Source organism: Lampetra planeri, chromosome 5 (genome assembly GCF_965212315.1).
Source record: "Lampetra planeri chromosome 5, kcLamPlan1.2.h2, whole genome shotgun sequence".
In the NCBI taxonomy this organism is placed as follows: Eukaryota; Metazoa; Chordata; class Hyperoartia; order Petromyzontiformes; family Petromyzontidae; genus Lampetra; species Lampetra planeri.
The window spans coordinates 7868832-7886917 of record NC_136111.1 but is presented as its reverse complement, the minus strand read 5'-3'; the positions used below and the strand labels follow the sequence as shown (position 1 = coordinate 7886917).

Genomic DNA, 18086 nt, shown 5'->3' with positions numbered 1-18086 from the left:
CCAGGTACTCATTTGAGGCCGAGTTGATCTAATATATATAGCACCGAATACCTGTGCAACTGGTCTCAAGGTGCGCACACATGCGTACACACTCGCACGCACACACGCACGCGCTTAGTGCATGCGTGAATGCACACAACCCACAATAAGTCATTGACCGAAGGGCAGGATGTTGTCAGTGAGGAATATATTTGAGGGGATGAGACGAGCGAAATAAGTACATTTTGCTGCCATTTGTGTAAAGGTTACAAAGAAAGGCACCTTTCAGTTGCAAAAAAAAACATAAAAAGTGCCTTGTAAAGTGCACCTGTGGGTCGTCGCGCATTTCCCTCGCGTCAATTAAAATGTTTCATTAAAAGTCTCCTTACTCGTCGTAGCACTCTTCTGTGTCGAAAAAGAAAAAGTGTCATTCTTGGTGACCGTGGGAATTTGTTTGAGATTTTAAGTAAAGAGCTTCCCCCCCCCGACCCCCGTATCTCTAGACCACATTCCGTAGCATAAGACCACTAACCCTAACAGCTGTTACAGGAACTCCGCTAAGATGTCTTGCTGTGCTCACAGCGAAGGGCTTCATGAGCGATGATCCCCGCTCCCCCTGCACGTTTCGTGTATGGACGGTCGTGCCCACCAGAGCGTCAGTCTCACTGAATGTTGTCCTCCTTGACTGCAGGGGGCTTTGAGACGGGGACCGTCTTCAGGGGAAGTGCCACCATGACCGGGAGCCACGATGCAGCGAGAATTATATTAGTCACGGTGTGCTGGGCCCACTGATATTTGCTGAGATGGACCCCCGCCAGAAATTAAGCCCTAGTCATGACCTTAAGCGCAAACAACCAGCCTCTTAAGGGTCCACGCTGTCAACAGACGGCAGCTACGAATGTTTATTTTTACACTCTCACCCCGCCCCAGATATTACCACCACCGTTCCCCTGCAGCCGTCCCACCATTGACTGCAAACCACTTTCTCTCTCCTTGCAAACCGCTTTCTCTCTCCTTGCAAACCGCTTTCTCTCTCCTTGCAAACCGCTTTCTCTCTCCTTGCAAACCACTTTCTCTCTCCTTGCAAACCGCTTTCTCTCTCCTTGCAAACCACTTTCTCTCTCCTTGCAAACCACTTTCTCTCTCCTTGCAAACCACTTTCTCTCTCCTTGCAAACCGCTTTCTCTCTCCTTGCAAACCGCTTTCTCTCTCCTTGCAAACCGCTTTCTCTCTCCTTGCAAACCACTTTCTCTCTCCTTGCAAACCGCTTTCTCTCTCCTTGCAAACCGCTTTCTCTCTCCTTGCAAACCGCTTTCTCTCTCCCATACGAACAACTTTCTCCCGCTTCAACCGCCATCTCCTTCTTGGCAAACCGCTATCTCCCTCCTCGTAAACGACGTTCCCTCTCCCATGCCAACCGCTGTCTCGCCAGAGTAGTAGGCACGTGACCAGCCGGCACAGCCAACGCGAGATGTACTCCATATTGAATGTGGCGTGCCGGGCGCACTAATCGCCGCTTTCTCCCTGCGCCCCTCCCCTATCCTCCGGTTCAGCACAAGACAGATGAAATGCGACCGCTGTACCACTTCCACTTCACGGCGTGGCCAGACCACGGCGTCCCCGACACGACGGACTCGCTCACCAACTTCGTGCGGATCTTCCGCACCCACGTGAACACAACGAACAAGGGCGGCCCCATCGTTGTCCACTGCAGGTGCAGCGGCGGCGGCGACAACGACTCTAACGATCGTGACGATGATTTTAACGATGACTACGATGATGATGCGTGATGACGATAGACCGTGATCGACGCTGGCTTTGGCTAGGAGGTCACGATGGTCATGGAAAATCGTTAATTTGTGTGTCTCTCTCTAGACAGTCTATGTTGTGTGTCTCCGTGTCTGTGTTTTGTCTCTCTCTCAAATTTAGTTCTAAGTGATTACGATTGCTTGTGATGCAATCGAAACGTCGTGTTCTATTATTACATTTATTTTATTCATTTAATTATTTGAAATAAATACCTACTTATTTTTTTTTACATTGAAAAATTTAGGTGGGTAATCACCGAAACTTATTCTGTGACCTTTGCACGAATTATTGCGTTTTCCTCGCACATCAGCCATGAATTTGACTAAAGATAATCGCGACAAAATTGTGGTCTTGATTATAAACGAAATGCCAAGAAGCTGAACGGACCCAAGAAGGCGTTCCCTCAGGAGATGGAGCAATGGAATCGGCTCGTGTACAGGTGCTAGGTGGATCATCGCATCGCAGGATCGTGAAAGATAGCGGTGACTTTGGGGGACGCCTTCATCCAGCAGTCGATTGACCAAGGCTGACTGATGCTGGTGTGCACTGTGGCAGTAAACTCACAAATATCACAGAAAGTAGTGGGAGTAGTAAATAGAGGGCAATGGTAGAAGTGCAGCCCTGCTGTGCGTGTCGCTCACGCCACTGCTGGCAGATGGGTCTCGGCTCGACGGAGCTCGAGAGGGCAACTCTAGCGGGCAACTCTAGTGGGCAACTCTAGCGGGCAACTCTAGCGGGCAACTCTAGCGGGCAACTCTAGCGGGCAGTTTGGCCTTCCTCCTTCACGCTGGGCGGACGTCTTGGAGGAAGAAGAGTCTGGGAGTACTGCCCACACTTTACCCCACCACACTCGACCTGCCGCTTGACCAACTCTGTGGTGTTCCCATTTATACTGCTGGGTGGACAGGTGATGGGGGGGAGGGGGTGGGACTGAAAGAAACTTGCCCGTTGCTTCAACTGCCGAGCCGGGAGGTAGTTGTTGCATTCTGTGAACTAAACTTTTATTTTTTACCAGGTAAGGGCCACTGAGCTATATAGCTCTTGTTCGGAAGCGACCTGGCCACAAATGATAGCTCAACGAAGGGGCTAATCACGTGGACATTTATTGCAGCCAAGTACTCTAAATGCGTGTCGATTCTAAATGTGGAGGGGAACACCGGAGGACCCGGAGAAAAATCCATGCGACCACTGGGAGAACACGCATACAGGCATCAGGGTCGGGATCAAACCTGCGACCTCCTGTATACTAGGCGAGGTAGTTAACATCTTGCCTCTAGCCACCCTAGCCTGCCAGAGTGAATAAACACGAGCCCAGTTCGAATCGAAGTCAAGCAAGGAATTTAAACGACGGCGCTCTGTGTGTTGCGTCTCCGTGCGCGTGTGGGAGCAGCGCGGGCGTCGGGAGGACCGGGACCTTCATCTCGCTCGACCACCTCCTGCAGGACATCGACAAGAAGCCGGAGATCGACATCTACGGCATCGTGCATGACATGCGCATGAGTCGCGTCTTGATGGTGCAAACCGAGGTGCCGCCGCACGCCCACGCACTCGCATGCTCGCACGCCGCTCACTCGCACACTCACACATCCGCTCGCTCGTACCCCCGCACACCCACTCAAAGAAACACCCGCACACCAGCGCACTCACACACCCACTCGCTTGCACACTCACACACACACTCACTCGCACACTCAAGACACCCACACACCCGCTCAAAGATATACTCGCACAAAAACACACTCGCACACCGCCACACTCGCACACCCGAACGCTTGCACACCGGTGCACACTCATAGGCTTACACACTCATACGCTCACACAATCGCGCACTGGATGACAACCTGTGGATTTTTTTTTTTATAAAATCTTATTTTGTGCACGTAATGTGGCTATTAAAATAAACAATGCCGGTTAAATGAAATTCGCACGCGAAGACTTGATCAAATTTGCGCAGGCTGCCGTCGGCTCGGCTGAGACCAAAGAGACTAGAATGCTGACCAAGGTGGACGTGCGATTTGCAGATGCAGTACATATTCATCCACAAGTGTATACTCAAAGTGCTGGAGGAGGATAAGAAGAAGGACTCCGACTACGAGGTGATCTACTCCAACGAGGGCATCTACGAGAACAACATCGTCGACAACTTCCACATGGAGCCGCGCAACCAGAACAACAACGAGAACCACACATTCCTCACCGACAATTGAAATGGCGTGGCCCAGCCGGGGCCTGCCAAGCAATGGGGGTCGGCAGGACGGACCCGTCGGGACAATCCATTCCTATCGTCGTTGGTGGGGAGGGGGGTGTGGTGTCTGGGGAAGGAGAGCAGAGATGAGAAGATCATTGTAGCTTGTCACCATCCTTGGCTCTTGTACATAGCTGATGGTTTGTTTGAAGTCGCCAAAACGTTCGTCTCTTGCGATTGCAGGCGACTGCTTTCATCGTAAGCGGTAACGAGTGATCCGCAGGAGAATTTTTTTCTTTCACCGCGCAATGCCACAAAATTGAAATTTTCGCCCCCCAATGGATGCATCGTGGGATAAATTCACGAATGAGCAGCACAAACTGCGAGTTTAATACCGAAAGAACCAAGAATATGAATCCCTGCAGTCACGAAAGCTTTAAATCAAAATTTAATACCGTCGTTCGGTGGCCAGAGTCCACGTTCCACACGGAATGATGTTGGTACGATTTAGTCCCAACGACGTGGCCCTCGGCATAGATTTCCGCAGGTGTGCGCCGTACGGCTCTCCGGCGTGTTTTCCGGTCGTACCGCGCGTGTCGTTCCCGCACGATGTCCCGTGTTTCGTTCCACGTGCTGGGATGCTTTGTCCGTTCCGGAACAAGTTCCCATCACGTGGAGCGTTGTATTATGACATTCACTCAATATTCTGGGAGCTTGAATTCATTTCCTTCTTTTTTTACCAAATTTAATTGGTGCTTTTGTACATCTGCTTGCCCGACAATATCGTTTGCGTAGGTCAGTGTTTCTCAAACTGTTTTGGCCCGTGGACCACTCAGACGATGCAAACATTTCCGTGGACTACCCAGCTTCCCTCCCGTCTGATGACAACATGCATTCACTTCTCTCTCTAAATACCAGGAATTAACAAAAATATTCATATTACCGGAACATAAAAAAAATTATGCAGCTATAAGCTTTTTTTGTCTCGGGTGGCATTTAGATCTTAGTGTTCGGAGAGTTTGATCAGGGTAGTGTACCTAACTTCAATTTTGTAGATTAAATATGAGTGAAATATTAATGTCCTAAACAAAGGGTATATAAAAAGTGAATTATTTCCAGGTCGACCTGCATTTTCATCACAGCCCCGCGGATCACCTGCAGGACTGCCACGGCCCACCCGACGGCCCGCAGACCACACTTTGAGAACCGCTGGTGTAGACTGAAGAAGCTCTCAGAATGTGCAACAAAGCGTCGGGACGCCATACCAAACGGCTGAATCGGTTGTGTTAACCGACGTCATTTCATCGGCGATTATTTAGGGCAGAGAGCGAGTCCTCTCCACCAAATCGCGCGGACGAACGAGATGCATGGGAGGGTTAAAATAAAACAAGAAATATTCATGTGGTAGTTTCTGCACCAGTGAACTTGGATATATTTAATCGCCACTCATTTTTTTGCTTCAGCGTGCATTCAGGAGCCAAAAGAGATTATTTTAAAAGGGAGACCTTGGAACAACAGAAGTTGTGAAATACTATTGACATAAAACAAGCAATTTAGTATTTATTTTTAATAAGATAATGGTGATGAGTCACAAACTGCCAACTCTGAGTTGCTAATTTTTCCACACTGTCACCCAGCCAGATGCATTTATCATTGCTAATTGTATGTGTTCTCATGAACAAACATATTTTACGGTGCAAGATACATCCATCATGGAAACTTGAAAAAGTAACTGCAAAGAATATATTTTTTTAAGATGGAAAATACAAATTTACAATTATTTCTGATAGTCTAAACAAAATACCTCAAAATAGAAGCCACAGTGCCTCCCTTCCCACTGACCGTGGGGTCCCGCTCTTCTCTGATTAACGACCCTGAGCCACAGGTGTACATTCCACATTCCCATGGTAGGGACCAGTCTCTAAAATTAACCACTCAGTCATAACCCGACGTGGATTTGAACTCGTGACCTCTACAATCACGAGCCGAGCGCTTCGTGCAATGTGCCACCTGGACGGGCGCAAGTCATTCTTGTTGCGAGCGGAGGGAAGCCAATCAGCAACGTTTATGCACGAATGTATATTCAACTTATTTTGCACTGCACGTAGCCAGGCGTGATATTCGGAGGTTGCCGGGTAAGGACAACAAACTAAACACACAAAGCAGTTCTAAAGAAACGACTGTTCAATCTAGATGACCAAAGTTTGCGTGATGGTTTATGCTCCTTGGCGAGATCAGCAAGGTATTGTGATCCATTTGTGGCAAGCACCTTATGTTTATTTGTTCATGTTCAGGTTGGTGGGTGAGCCAGTGGACAGCTTCACAAGTAGCCTGGTGAATATCTGACATGCTGCCGGTGATTGATAGAAGCGGGCAGTGGTGTCACTCTGCGTACCGCGGTTTGATATCGGTGACCGCAGTTGCACTGTGAGCTATTCTCAATTCTCCGTCGGTGTAGGAGATATCCGTATCAGCCGAGCGATGTTTTTATGCGGGGTGCCACGGTGGCGAAATGTTAACTCGCCTGGTATACAGGAGGTCGTGGGTTCGGTCCCGACCCCGACGCCTGTATATTTGGAGTTTGCGTGTTCTCTCTGTGGTCGCGTGGGTTTTTCTCCGGATCCTCCGGTTTTTGCCTATATATTTAGAAACGTGCGTTTAAGAGTTATTTAGCTGCTATAAATGTCCACGTTATGATAAGCCACTTCGTTGAGCTATCATTTGTGGCCAGGTCACTTTTGACAAAGAGTTATATTGCTCAGTGGGCCTTACCTGGTAAAATAAAAAAAAACAAGTTTTTTTAGACTCGTGGTTTGTGGGGTAAATTGGTCCTTTCTCCCCGTTCCAATGCCTGCTCCGTTTGGCCATTGACGTTGACGCCGCTTGAGCCGTCGCCTGATTCTCGCTCGCGTTCCCCGTATCGTCAGCAGCCCTCGTCCGAGCCAACGCTCGCCGTTGCGTCTTGCGCGCGTCGGTGTAAAATACGTTTAAAAAATGACACCGTGATGTGATGAGCACCAACCGGAAACTATCTCGCCATTTCCATTCCTGTAACACTGCCACCGTACTAAGGAGCGCAGGAGCACATCAGTAGAGATGACTCACAGTGGGAACTCACTTACATATTCACACGGCAAACGCACCGCAGATTATGTCCGCTTGTTCAAGTCCAGACGCAAGGATTTCCGCTTCTCTCTCCCTGTTGTGACTCACTGCCTCTCTCTACGAAGTGTCTCCATCCCCAGCGCTGCTGTAATTGGCGTGTGATGCCCGGCACTGCCCTGTCATTCCACCCAATAGTCACTCCGTTGTCACTGAGCCACTCTGACTGGCGTGGTGGTGAAGTGTGATAAAAGGAAAATAATTGCCCCGCGGTATGGGGAGATCCTTATCCATCAGTGGATTGGACTTGTGCATTCCGTCCCTGGCAAGCAAAACAAAATAAACCACGAAAAGTTTTGGGTTTTTAATTTTTTCGACGCACTTGCCGCGCGGTTTATACCGTGCCTTGTGATGTGGCTGCACCCAGTGGCGGATTATCCCAGTAGCACAAGTAGCTAAACATGTAGCACAAGTAGCTACACATGCTACGGGCCCCGCACTTTCGAGGGCCCCGCGCTAAATGCTTTCAAGCTATCAATTCCGGTTCAGTGATTCTGCACTTGCACTATTACTATAGTACTATACCGCCTTCAACTTTTACGAACGACCGGGTGTTGAAAGTTAGCGATTTGTCGTATTATCTGGCTGCATAGAAAATGAAAAAATACAATAACTTTACTGTGCAAGTAAAAATATGTGTTTTAATATTTATGTGTTTTTTTTTTATTTAGGGCCCCTTTATAACAAATGCTACAGGCCCCGCACTAGCTTAATCCGGCACTGGCCGCACCACCCCTGCGCTCAACGAGCTCGTGCCCCCTCATCGTTGGTGCACTGGAAAGTCCACATTCCCATGACGGGTGCCACTGTGTTCTGTTCATGACCACTTTACTTTGCACAGCGCGGTACTCGCGTTGCCGAGCCCACTATCGAATCCATGCCAGATTTGAAAAGAGATTGGAATATTTTCATTATCTTCTATCACGTGGTACAGTTGAAGATAATAGTTGTTTGTTTTCCTTTGCGAAAGTAATCGGGGTGAGCCGAACGTGTGTGTACATGTTAAAATAGGGTGAAATGTAAAGTAAGAATTTGTATATATGTTCATGATTTCTAATTGTTTACGATATAACGTTCAATGCCACGTGACACATTGCGGCCATGATAATGGGTTTCCACGGAACTGATTAGAACTTGTCTTTTGTGATGCTGTGTAAAATGACCAACATGAATAACGAATGTTCGCATGGAGAGATGCGCGCTTTTCACTTTGTGGTTCCAGCCGTGCGTGGCGTTTCGACGACACACTCCCGAATCCGCGTGTGAAGTGGCGATGCTTGCTATGCTCGCCGAGCAGTAGCCCGTGGTTGTTTCAGTTTTTTTCAATTTCATTTATTATGTAGAGCCCTGTGAGCCATGAACAAGGAAACATCTTAAAGTGACTACACGCAACAAGAACATTTCAGGAAAAAACAGCAAAAATATTCCAGAAAAAGCACCGCATATCAACGCTGTGTGCAAAAATCCCAGTGGGATGCAAGTCAAACAATAACAACCACAAGGCAAATTAGATTAAAGTTGTCAGTCTAACTCTGTACTACAACAAACAAATATGGCTAAACCAAAGCGTTTTCGAAATTACTAAAATAAATCTATAAAAACAATGTAACAGTGATCATAGGAACTGTGATTCAAATTTAACAATAAACGATATACATAACATGTACGACCAAACTTTGCAGCCATAGCTGGCAGCATGAGTCATTCCATAACAGCAGGAGTATCAGTAGGAGTATCGACATTTTTTCAATGCACCTTTAAAGATCAGCACACTATAATCAAAATTCAAGATCATACTTTGCAGCGGTCATCCGGAGCGATACATTTGATTCCAGGCCACTGAATAGCAGTGGCAGCTAGGGGTGTACATCTCCTCTAGGGCAGTTTTGAGTGAAGATCTCACAGGTAGTGAAATGTTTGTTCATGGTCAGCGCGCCTGTTCGACTCCCATCTCCCGGAGCGGCAGCTTAAAGGCAGTGAGGGAAGTCTGTCAAGTTCCCCAGCCTCCGTGTACACGGGAACAAATCCCCACGGTTATGGGAACACCACGGGGAAGGTCGCTTGCGCATGGCGGGATTCAAAGTGCTGTTGGGTATTGTAGAGGCTATGCTTTGGACCGACGATTGTGTGCCGGTATTGTCGTTATCGTATTCATGATGATCATGTCGTGTTATATATGTTATGATTGTGCGTTTCGATCTACTGTGCCAGCCAAACATAATTGTATTTTTTTGGGTTTAATTTTACTGTAATTGTTTTTACTGTGTAAATTAGTTCACGAATATATTTTGACTTGTGACGAGCTTGTTTTGTGTCCAATATCCGCTTGCTGAAACGTTACCTGCAAAACACATTCCTGCGGAGGGAGCTGGTAGGTACGTTGGGTTGCTCGGTCAATGGCCAGGGTCAACGGCGGCGTGGTGTATTCCGGAAATATGCCCGACTGTGAGGGCGGGCACAAGCCGGCGTGAGTAGGTTAAACGTTGAGTTTTATAAGGGCACCACGGGGTGACCAGCCCCTCCCCACCCAGCCCCTCCCCACCCAGCCCCTCCCACCCCCCACCCAGCCCCACCCTCCCCACCCAGCCCCTCCCCACCCTCCCCACCCAGCCCCTCCCCACCCTCCCCACCAAGCCCCACCCTCCCCTCCCCACCCACCCAGCCCCACCCTCCCCTCCCCACCCAGCCCCTCCCCACTCAGCCCCTCACCACCCTCCCCTCCCCACCCAGCCCCACCCAGCTTCTCCCCACCCTCCCCTCCCCACCCAGCCCCTCCCTCCCCACCCAGCCCCTCCCTGCACGACGGACGGACGTAATAATCCCCTGTGGGCTGGTGTAACCAGGAGGTTCCTACCAGTATCACTTCAATTAGGATCCAGAAGCAGCAGCAGCAGTAACGTTGCCTCCCATACTGCGACAACTCGGCAGGAATTCTCCTGAAAAAGTCTTGAGATTCAGTGAGACTTTAAAATATGTTCAAATAATCCTCTAATTTTGCCCTATTTTATATTTATTGGGTAATTAATACGCTCATTTAATTGTAACAATGTAGAGTACAATAATATAGGAACTTCTGCGGGAAAAGGATATCGAATTACTTTATCATCAATCCCTCGCAAACGCCTCACCAATGTCGCGTGACGTCATACCCTGCCCCCTCTCCTCACCACTCCCGAGTCCCTTGAACGTCATCACTCCCTGTCCACCTCACCCGTGTTGCGTGACGTCATTAACCCACTCTACTCCCAATACTCCTCCCCCACCCGCGTCTGGTGACGTCACCCCCAACCTAACGCACCCCAAATCGAGCGTGACGTCACCATCCTTCTGCTCCAACTCGCCGGTGATGCGTGACGTCAGGACTCCTTTCCTCATTACCTTCTACGTCCCGTGACGTCATTACCCCCCCCCCCCCCCCCCCATCCTCTTCACAACCTCATCTGAGTGCAGTCCCGACGGGACTCGCCTCCTCTCAACAGCCCAATCAACCCCCACCCCTCCACCTCACAAGCGTGGCGTGACGTCATTACCCCCCCCCCCCCCCGCCAAACCTCTTATTTTCCAGCATGCAAACATCATCATACTCTTCTTGGTTCTTTCGGTAAAGTCACGTAGGTATAAAATAAAATATAACTACCTGACTTTACCGAAAAAACCAAAGGGTATGGATTCCTGCAGTCACGAAAGCTTCAAATCAAGATTGAAACGTATCATCGTCATTATTATTTAGAGGTAATAGATAAGCGAACTTTGTACCCGAGTGGTAGCGCCTGATGCCGACAATTCCAACTTCGGGGCCAGCGGTGAGAAACTAAGCCCACGGTCATTCGCAAATGCACGCAGTCCGTCCGTGTAAATGTAGCGGATAGAAAAACAACGTAAAGTGTTCTTAGAATTTTAGGATGAGCCATCCCCAAAAAAGGTCGCGCACGCACGAGATCTCGGAAAGCATGACCCGTGTGGAACATAAGGAGATGGAGTGCCGGGGGGGGGGGGGGGCTTTGCTTTGATGCCTCCCCCACCCCACACACAACCCACACCAACCACCGCATTCGCCCAACATCTCAGCGGGGTCCGCACTAACTCACCGGCTGTCAGCCGACGAGGCCACGAGGCAGTGGGCCACTGCTGTGATGATGGTTCCAAGTGACCTTAGGGCGCGCACAGAACGGCTGCTGGTGCTGCTGCTACTGCCGCTGGTCGTGCTGGTTCTGGTGGGGAGCGGTGGCGCAGCTGTTAGCGACCAGCCTGGCTATTAGTGCTGCTTCTTTCGGTAAAGTCACGTAGGTAGAACATTTTAATTAAAAAATAATTTATCACGACGTTTCGATCGCAACACAAGCGGTCGTCCTCAGGCGGAAAAAATATAATCCAGCAGTGGAACTGCTGAAGCAGCGTCTTCCTATTTAGACTTTACCGAAATAATCAAAGAGTATGGATTCCTGCAGTCACGAAAGCTTCAAATCAAGAATAACCATAATACCTGTACTTAGCTTTGACGGTCGACATCATTCGATTTGCCAAATCCGGAGCTTTACTCAATGAGGACAGTTCTCATCTGGCTAAACAAAATCATCTTGAAACCGCAGCAGCAGCAGCAGAAAATCAATGCGTTGCAAATAGGAACGACTGAATCATTATATCTGTATATAATTACGTTGGCAGTAACCTCAGCCGATGTATTAAATTCGTGTTTGTGGCATCAGCTAAGCCGCAAAGTGCTTCGTTGCCACGAGCCTACAGAGGGTGCGTTCCACGGTATCCCTCGCTGAGGCAAGTATTCGTATCGATACGCGGGCATCGGTGCTATTGCGTTGAACCCGCGTGTGATGTGAGCAATCACAGTGCAGGTTCCGTGACTGCCAACCAGAATGAGAATATGTATTCATACTCGAGGAATTCGATGAGCTGTAAGCTTCGATTTAAAGCTTTCGTGACTGCAGGGATTCCTCTATTCCTGCATAATGCACGGACACAAGTAGTACTAATCACATACCTGCATTTCCCATGGGTATGCTGGATTCCTCTTGATATGCAAATTCTTTTGTCAAGGCGCCCCCTTTCCCCCCCCCCCTTCCAACTCAGCTTATATATATATGCTCCAAGCACGTGTGCTGTTTCATTCAGACGCTGTCGCCTCGACAGACCTGGTTTCACCTAAGGACGGCTACTTGCGTTGTGGCCGAAACGTCGTGAGAATTATTTTATTATGTTTTCTTTTTATTATTGTATTACTTCCCTTCTACGTGACTTTACCGAAAGAACCAAGAAGATGAGCTGTAAGCTGTTTTTCACAGATGCCCAAACTAAAAACCCAACCACGCAAGTTGGGTAAACGTTACACCGTGGGCGCAAGCGGGCAGCTACGATGGTAAACAAACACGCCGTGGTATGTATAGTCTTATCATCGGCCATGGTCGATCCACTGGATGTCTGGATGGATGGCATGCCCAATTCGCCGCCACCTCTTACGATCCTTGCGACGTCAATAACAATCCACCCGGAGCCGATTTCATCTTCTCGGTCGACGTCATCTCGGACTCGTTCAACTGCGGTATTATTCTTGATCATGGGGCCATCTAGATTTAAAGCTTTTGTGACTGCAGGGATTCATCTTCTTGGTTCTTTCGGTAAAGTCACGTAGAAGGGAAGTAATAAAATAATAAAAATAAAACATAATAAAATAATTCTCACGACGTTTCGGCCACAACGCAAGCAGCCGAATTCAGACGCTCTCTCCCCGACAGACCTGGTCTTCACCTGAGGACGGCTGCTTGCGTTGTGGCCGAAACGTCGTGAGAATTATTATTTTATTATGTTTTATTTGTATTATTTTATTACTTCCCTTCTACGTGACTTTACCGAAAGAACCAAGAAGACATGGGGCCATCATCAACCATTTCTAGCTATGGCGTGTCCTGCCCAAGCCACACTTTCTTAAGAACGCACATTATGTAACTCGCCAGCGATATCTTAGTCCACGTGTTCCTATTTGCGTCTCTCCGTGTCATTCCATGCACGTATCTCTTTTTGATTTAGAATTTTTTATTTGTTCTGTTTCGCCGATGCTATGTACGTTGGGCTTCTTTCGCACCGTACGTAACCAACCGTGCTAATCGGATGTGACCATGGTTCTGTACCGATATTTAGTAAAACATATATATGTTTTACTGTGACAGGGACTCCTCTACTTACGAACGAGTTAGGTTCCAGAGGTTTGTTCGTAAGTCGATTTGTTCGTAAATCCAATTTTACTCCTGTCGATTCCAAACACGTTGTTACGGCATGTACACTAAACACGGGGAATGGCTTTACAAGTTGTATAATCCCCTGTAGATGTAGATTCCACTGTTTTTTTTCACGTTTTGCAGAAGTAGGTGCCACCACCGCCATCTATTGCTTGGCGGCGGTTGAACTTACGACTCTCGGTCCGAACAGGCAACTGGACATACGGACAGGGTTTGTTCGTATCTCTGAAAGTTCGTAAGTCGAATATAAGTCAGTAGAGGGGCCACTGTATTATGAGCGTCACTTCTGAGTGTTGTCTCATTCCGCACGGTGCCCCGGTGCGTCGTGGTTTGTGGCTTCAGTTCAGTGACCGCTAGGGGGCGAATGTCGTCGCTGGATCCATAGCCTCGGATGTGGAACGCAAACCCCAACTTTCGCTTTTCGCAACAATTTACCACCTCCCACCATCAACTTCCCCATCGTTTGACAAACGTTACCTGGTGATGACACATCATCCCTGGATGATACAGCTATTTGTAAAGATGGAAATCACTCTTCTGTTACATGTTAAAGGTAACGGCTCAGCGCTGTTTTGCTCACGTCTCACTGCTGCCGGAAAGGCGTCCAATCGACGGGAGATTTAGGTGGGGGGGGGGGGGGCGTCGCCATTGTTTTAACTGCCACGCCGAGAGATCGAACTAACGCCCTCTGTATTGGACATCCAGTGGGCTTTCACTGTTTCGCCATGGCAGCAAATCCTGCGTCGTCATATTGATCTATTCCAGCCCAAATTCGAGGTTGATATTCATCGTCACCAGCCATGATTGATCTAATGCTGGATCAAGGCCTCTTCCAAGACGTTGCCATCTAATACATGACAAGCCACTATCGTGTTCACGCTTAATAAATGTGCGTGTACAAACATATGTCCACGTGAAATCACGTGTCTCCAAATATTCAAACGATTATTTGAACCGGTCCTGGGCCTCCCCAAGGTCGACTCAGCTTCAAATGAGTACCTGGTGCGGTGTGTAAACATCGCCACTGGGGAGACAAAGGCGGCCGGGCGTGGTGTTGACCACCAACCCCCTCGTCTGCCGTGCCGTCCTTCGGAGGTGCTCGCGAACAGCATTTGCCCCAACAGTTTGTTCAAGGCTATTCGGATGATTTTTGTCTAAATGTGTGTATATATACATGTACAATATAAATATCAATCTATGATTTACAAACATACAAACGCACGTGGGTTGGCCTGGCCGCGGCCCGTGTGGTCGTGTAACCCATCTAGAGATGTGCAAACCTCCCTGCACGTCAATGTAAGTATTATAAACAAAGAACCCCCGTGTAACCTTCAAAGCCTGTTGGGGCAAGAGCTCAAGCGTATGGTTTGGCCAGCACAACAAAGATCCCCCGTATAGCCCTAACATATTTTGGGGAAAGTGCTGTTAGCCAGCACATGTGAAGGCCAACACGGCACACGAGGGAGCTGGTGGCCAGCACCATGCCCGGCCGCCTTTGTCTCCGCAGTGGCGATTAGCACGGTTGGCTACGTACGACGTGAAGGAATGCATACGGATGCTTACACACCGCCGCACGAGGTAGACATTTGAGGCTGTGTCGACCTACGGGAAGCCCAGGACCGGTTCAGATAATCGTCACTGGAGTTGGTGGCCATGTGCGGGAATCGAACTCGAGACAGAAATTACACACACATACACGGATGCTCAACCGCTTGTGCGTGTGTGCGCGCGCGCGTGCGTGTGTGTGTGCGCGCGTGCGTGTGTGTGTGTGTGCGGTTTTGGCGTGGGTGACACGTGGCCAGCGTAAATCCTGGGTCCCCGGCTGGGAAGGAGCTGGCGGCACGATTCGCCACTAAAAGGGGCTATATTTAAGCCCCACAGGAATCCCACGCCCAGAGTTTGTGCTGCCGGATTTTTTGGCAGAGCCGACCCCACGGGGCCACGTGTCCCGCGCGACAGCTGATGGAGGGCTTCTATTTCACCTGCGTGGCTCTCGACCACCACCACCACCACCACCAAACACCACCACCACCACCAAGCACCACCACCACCAAACACCACCACCAACAACACTCACCACGCAAAAAAACCCAACACCACCACCACACTCACCATCACACTCACCACCACACAACCACGCACAAACCCACCACCAACACCACCACAAATACCACCAACCAACAACAACAATAACCGCCATTCGTCACTAAGTGTCGGTGACGTCACCACGGCGCTTGTGCCAGGCCTTGTGCACTTTAAAGCCATGTTAAGTCTCCAACGCCCGCTGGCAAGAGGTCACCGGACAGACCCAAGTGCCATGGGTTGACTGACTGAGATGAATGGCAGGTGCACCACCACCACCACACTAACCATCAAACTCAACACCATGAAAAAACCCACCACCACCACCACCACACTCACCACGCACAAAACCACCACCACCACCACACTCCACCAAAAGACAAAGATCCCCCGTATAGCCTGAACAGACTTTTTGGGGGCAAGTGCTGTTAGCGAGCACCTATGAAGACCGGCACGACACACGAAGGGGTGGGTGACCCACACCACGCCCGGACGTCTTTGCCTCCCTAGTGGCGATGTTTACTCATTTGAAGCTGAGTCGACCTAGGGGAGGCCCAGGACCTATCCAGACAATCGTCACTGGCGTTAGCTGTGAGTGAGAATCGAACTCGGGTCGCCGGGTTCGTAGTGCGGCACGCTAACCGCTACTACACTACCGCTTGGAAGCTCACCGAACGGCTTACTGATGACACCAATGCCGACATCCGTTAAACTTTGGGACGTTGGCAACGTGGTTCTATTTGGGGCGCCGCGGTGGAGAGATGTTAACTGCCTCGCCTGGTGTACAGGAGGTCGTGGGTTTAATCCCGTGTCTCTCTCCCCGTGGTCGAGTGACTTTTTCTCCGGGTCCTCTGTTTTTTCCCCTCCACATTTAGAACCAACATGCCTTTCGGGTATTTGGGTGCAATACATTTCCATATGACGATAAGCAACTTCGTTGAGCCATCCTTTGTGGCCAGGTCGCTTCTGAAAAAGTGCGACATAGCTCAGTGGGCCTTACCTGGCAAAGGAATAAAAAAAATCGTTAGATTTGCATGTGCGTTTGCGTATGTCATGTGCGCGCATTCATTTGTGCAGTCGAAAACACGAACAAAATAGAGGCTCCCGTTATAGACTGGCTTTCGGGCTTGTTGCTGTTTCACCATCGGTGTGTGTGTCTCTCTCTCTCTCTCCTGTGGTGGCCAGAGCACATGACTCACAACTCGAAGGGGATGAGTTCCATGCCCAGTGAGGGGGTCCATGCGTCCCGTGATCGTCGTCACGATTTCCACAGACATACCGTTCCTCATTGGACTCCCTTACCTGCCTAAACAAAAGTGCACGGTGACATTGAGTGTAGCTACACTCGTAGACCGCATCACGAGGTCCCTGCGTCCCGAGAGAAAGGTTCACTTTCTCAACGGCTTTTGCCTCGTGCGCGTGCGCGTGCGTCGCTGCGATTTCGGGGAGCGGCAGTGCGGCGGTGCTGCGCGCTGCGCCACGAACCTGGACACCCGAGTTCGATTCCCGCTCACGGCCAACACACCGGTGACGATGATCTGAACCGGTCCTTGGCCTCCCCTAGGTCGACTCAGCCTGAAATGAGTATCTGTTTGCGGAGTGTAAAAACATCGCCACTGGGGAGACAGAGGCGGTCGGGCGTGGTGCTGGCCACCCCCCCCCCCCCTTGTGTGACTGTTCTGGCCTTCATAGGTGCTCGCTTACAGAACTTCCCCCAACAGCCTGCCAGAAGCTATTACAGAGCACCCGTGTCTTTGTTTTTTTTTAGTTTGAGCAGTGGTTCGAGCGGCTGCGGCAGATCTGCGGCGTAACCCTTGTCCCGTGAATGGAACGTCAAAGAATCGCCGAACCCGCGACCGTGGTCACGCCCAAACAAATCAAACAAATCACCGCACACCCTGGCGGCAAATCGCTGCAATTCGTACAGCGCGTCTACCGCTGCCTTCGATTGGTTGAAGGACCTCAACATTCAACTGTGACATCATCGACACAAACTCTTGCTCTCCCCCTCCCCCGCCACCAACCCCCCCCCCCCAATGCCGTACGATAGAAGCGCCCCCCTCGCTTCGACACAGCTGAAATCACAACTCAGCCTACGCATCTTCTTGGTTCTTTCGGTAAAGTCACGTAGAAGGGAAATAATAAAATAATAAAAATAAAGCTGAATAAAATAATTCTCACGACGTTTCGGCCACAACGCAAGCAGCCATCCTCAGGTGAAGAACAGGTCTGTCAGAAAGACAGCGTCTGAACGCGTCTGAACGCTGTCTTTCTGACAGACATGTTCTTCACCTGAGGACGGCTGCTTGCGTTGTGGCCGAAACGTCGTGATAATTATTTTATTATGTTTTATTTGTATTATTTTATTATTTCCCTTCTACGTGACTTTACCGAAAGAACCAAGAAGATGAATCCCTGCAGTCACGAAAGCTTTAAATCGAAATTTCTCCAGCTTTGTTTACCGCTCAAAATAAATTAACCCCCATCCTACCCCGGGGGTCGACGAGTCGTCCCCTGCTGCGTGATCTGTGTGGTTCTCTGCGCGAGCCTGGGGGCTATCTACGTGAGTCCGGGTGTCTGCGGGAGTCACTGATGACCGGCCTCAGACGATCCGCTCACTG

The 18086-nt window shown here is 49.6% G+C and overlaps 1 protein-coding gene across 2 annotated transcripts in view; it reads left to right on the top strand.

Annotated features, from left to right (window-relative positions):
- The window catches only part of LOC144718772 (receptor-type tyrosine-protein phosphatase beta-like), a 43168-nt gene extending 33734 nt beyond the window's left edge, over positions 1 to 9434 (top strand). For both annotated transcript variants that reach the window (XM_078594298.1, XM_078594299.1), the window contains 3 exons: positions 1533 to 1693; positions 3179 to 3314; positions 3810 to 9434. In XM_078594298.1, the coding sequence (XP_078450424.1) occupies positions 1533 to 1693; positions 3179 to 3314; positions 3810 to 3995 (483 nt within the window). In that variant the 3' untranslated portion in view covers positions 3996 to 9434. The remainder of the gene's footprint in view (positions 1 to 1532; positions 1694 to 3178; positions 3315 to 3809) is intronic.
- The last annotated feature ends 8652 nt before the right edge of the window (positions 9435 to 18086 follow it).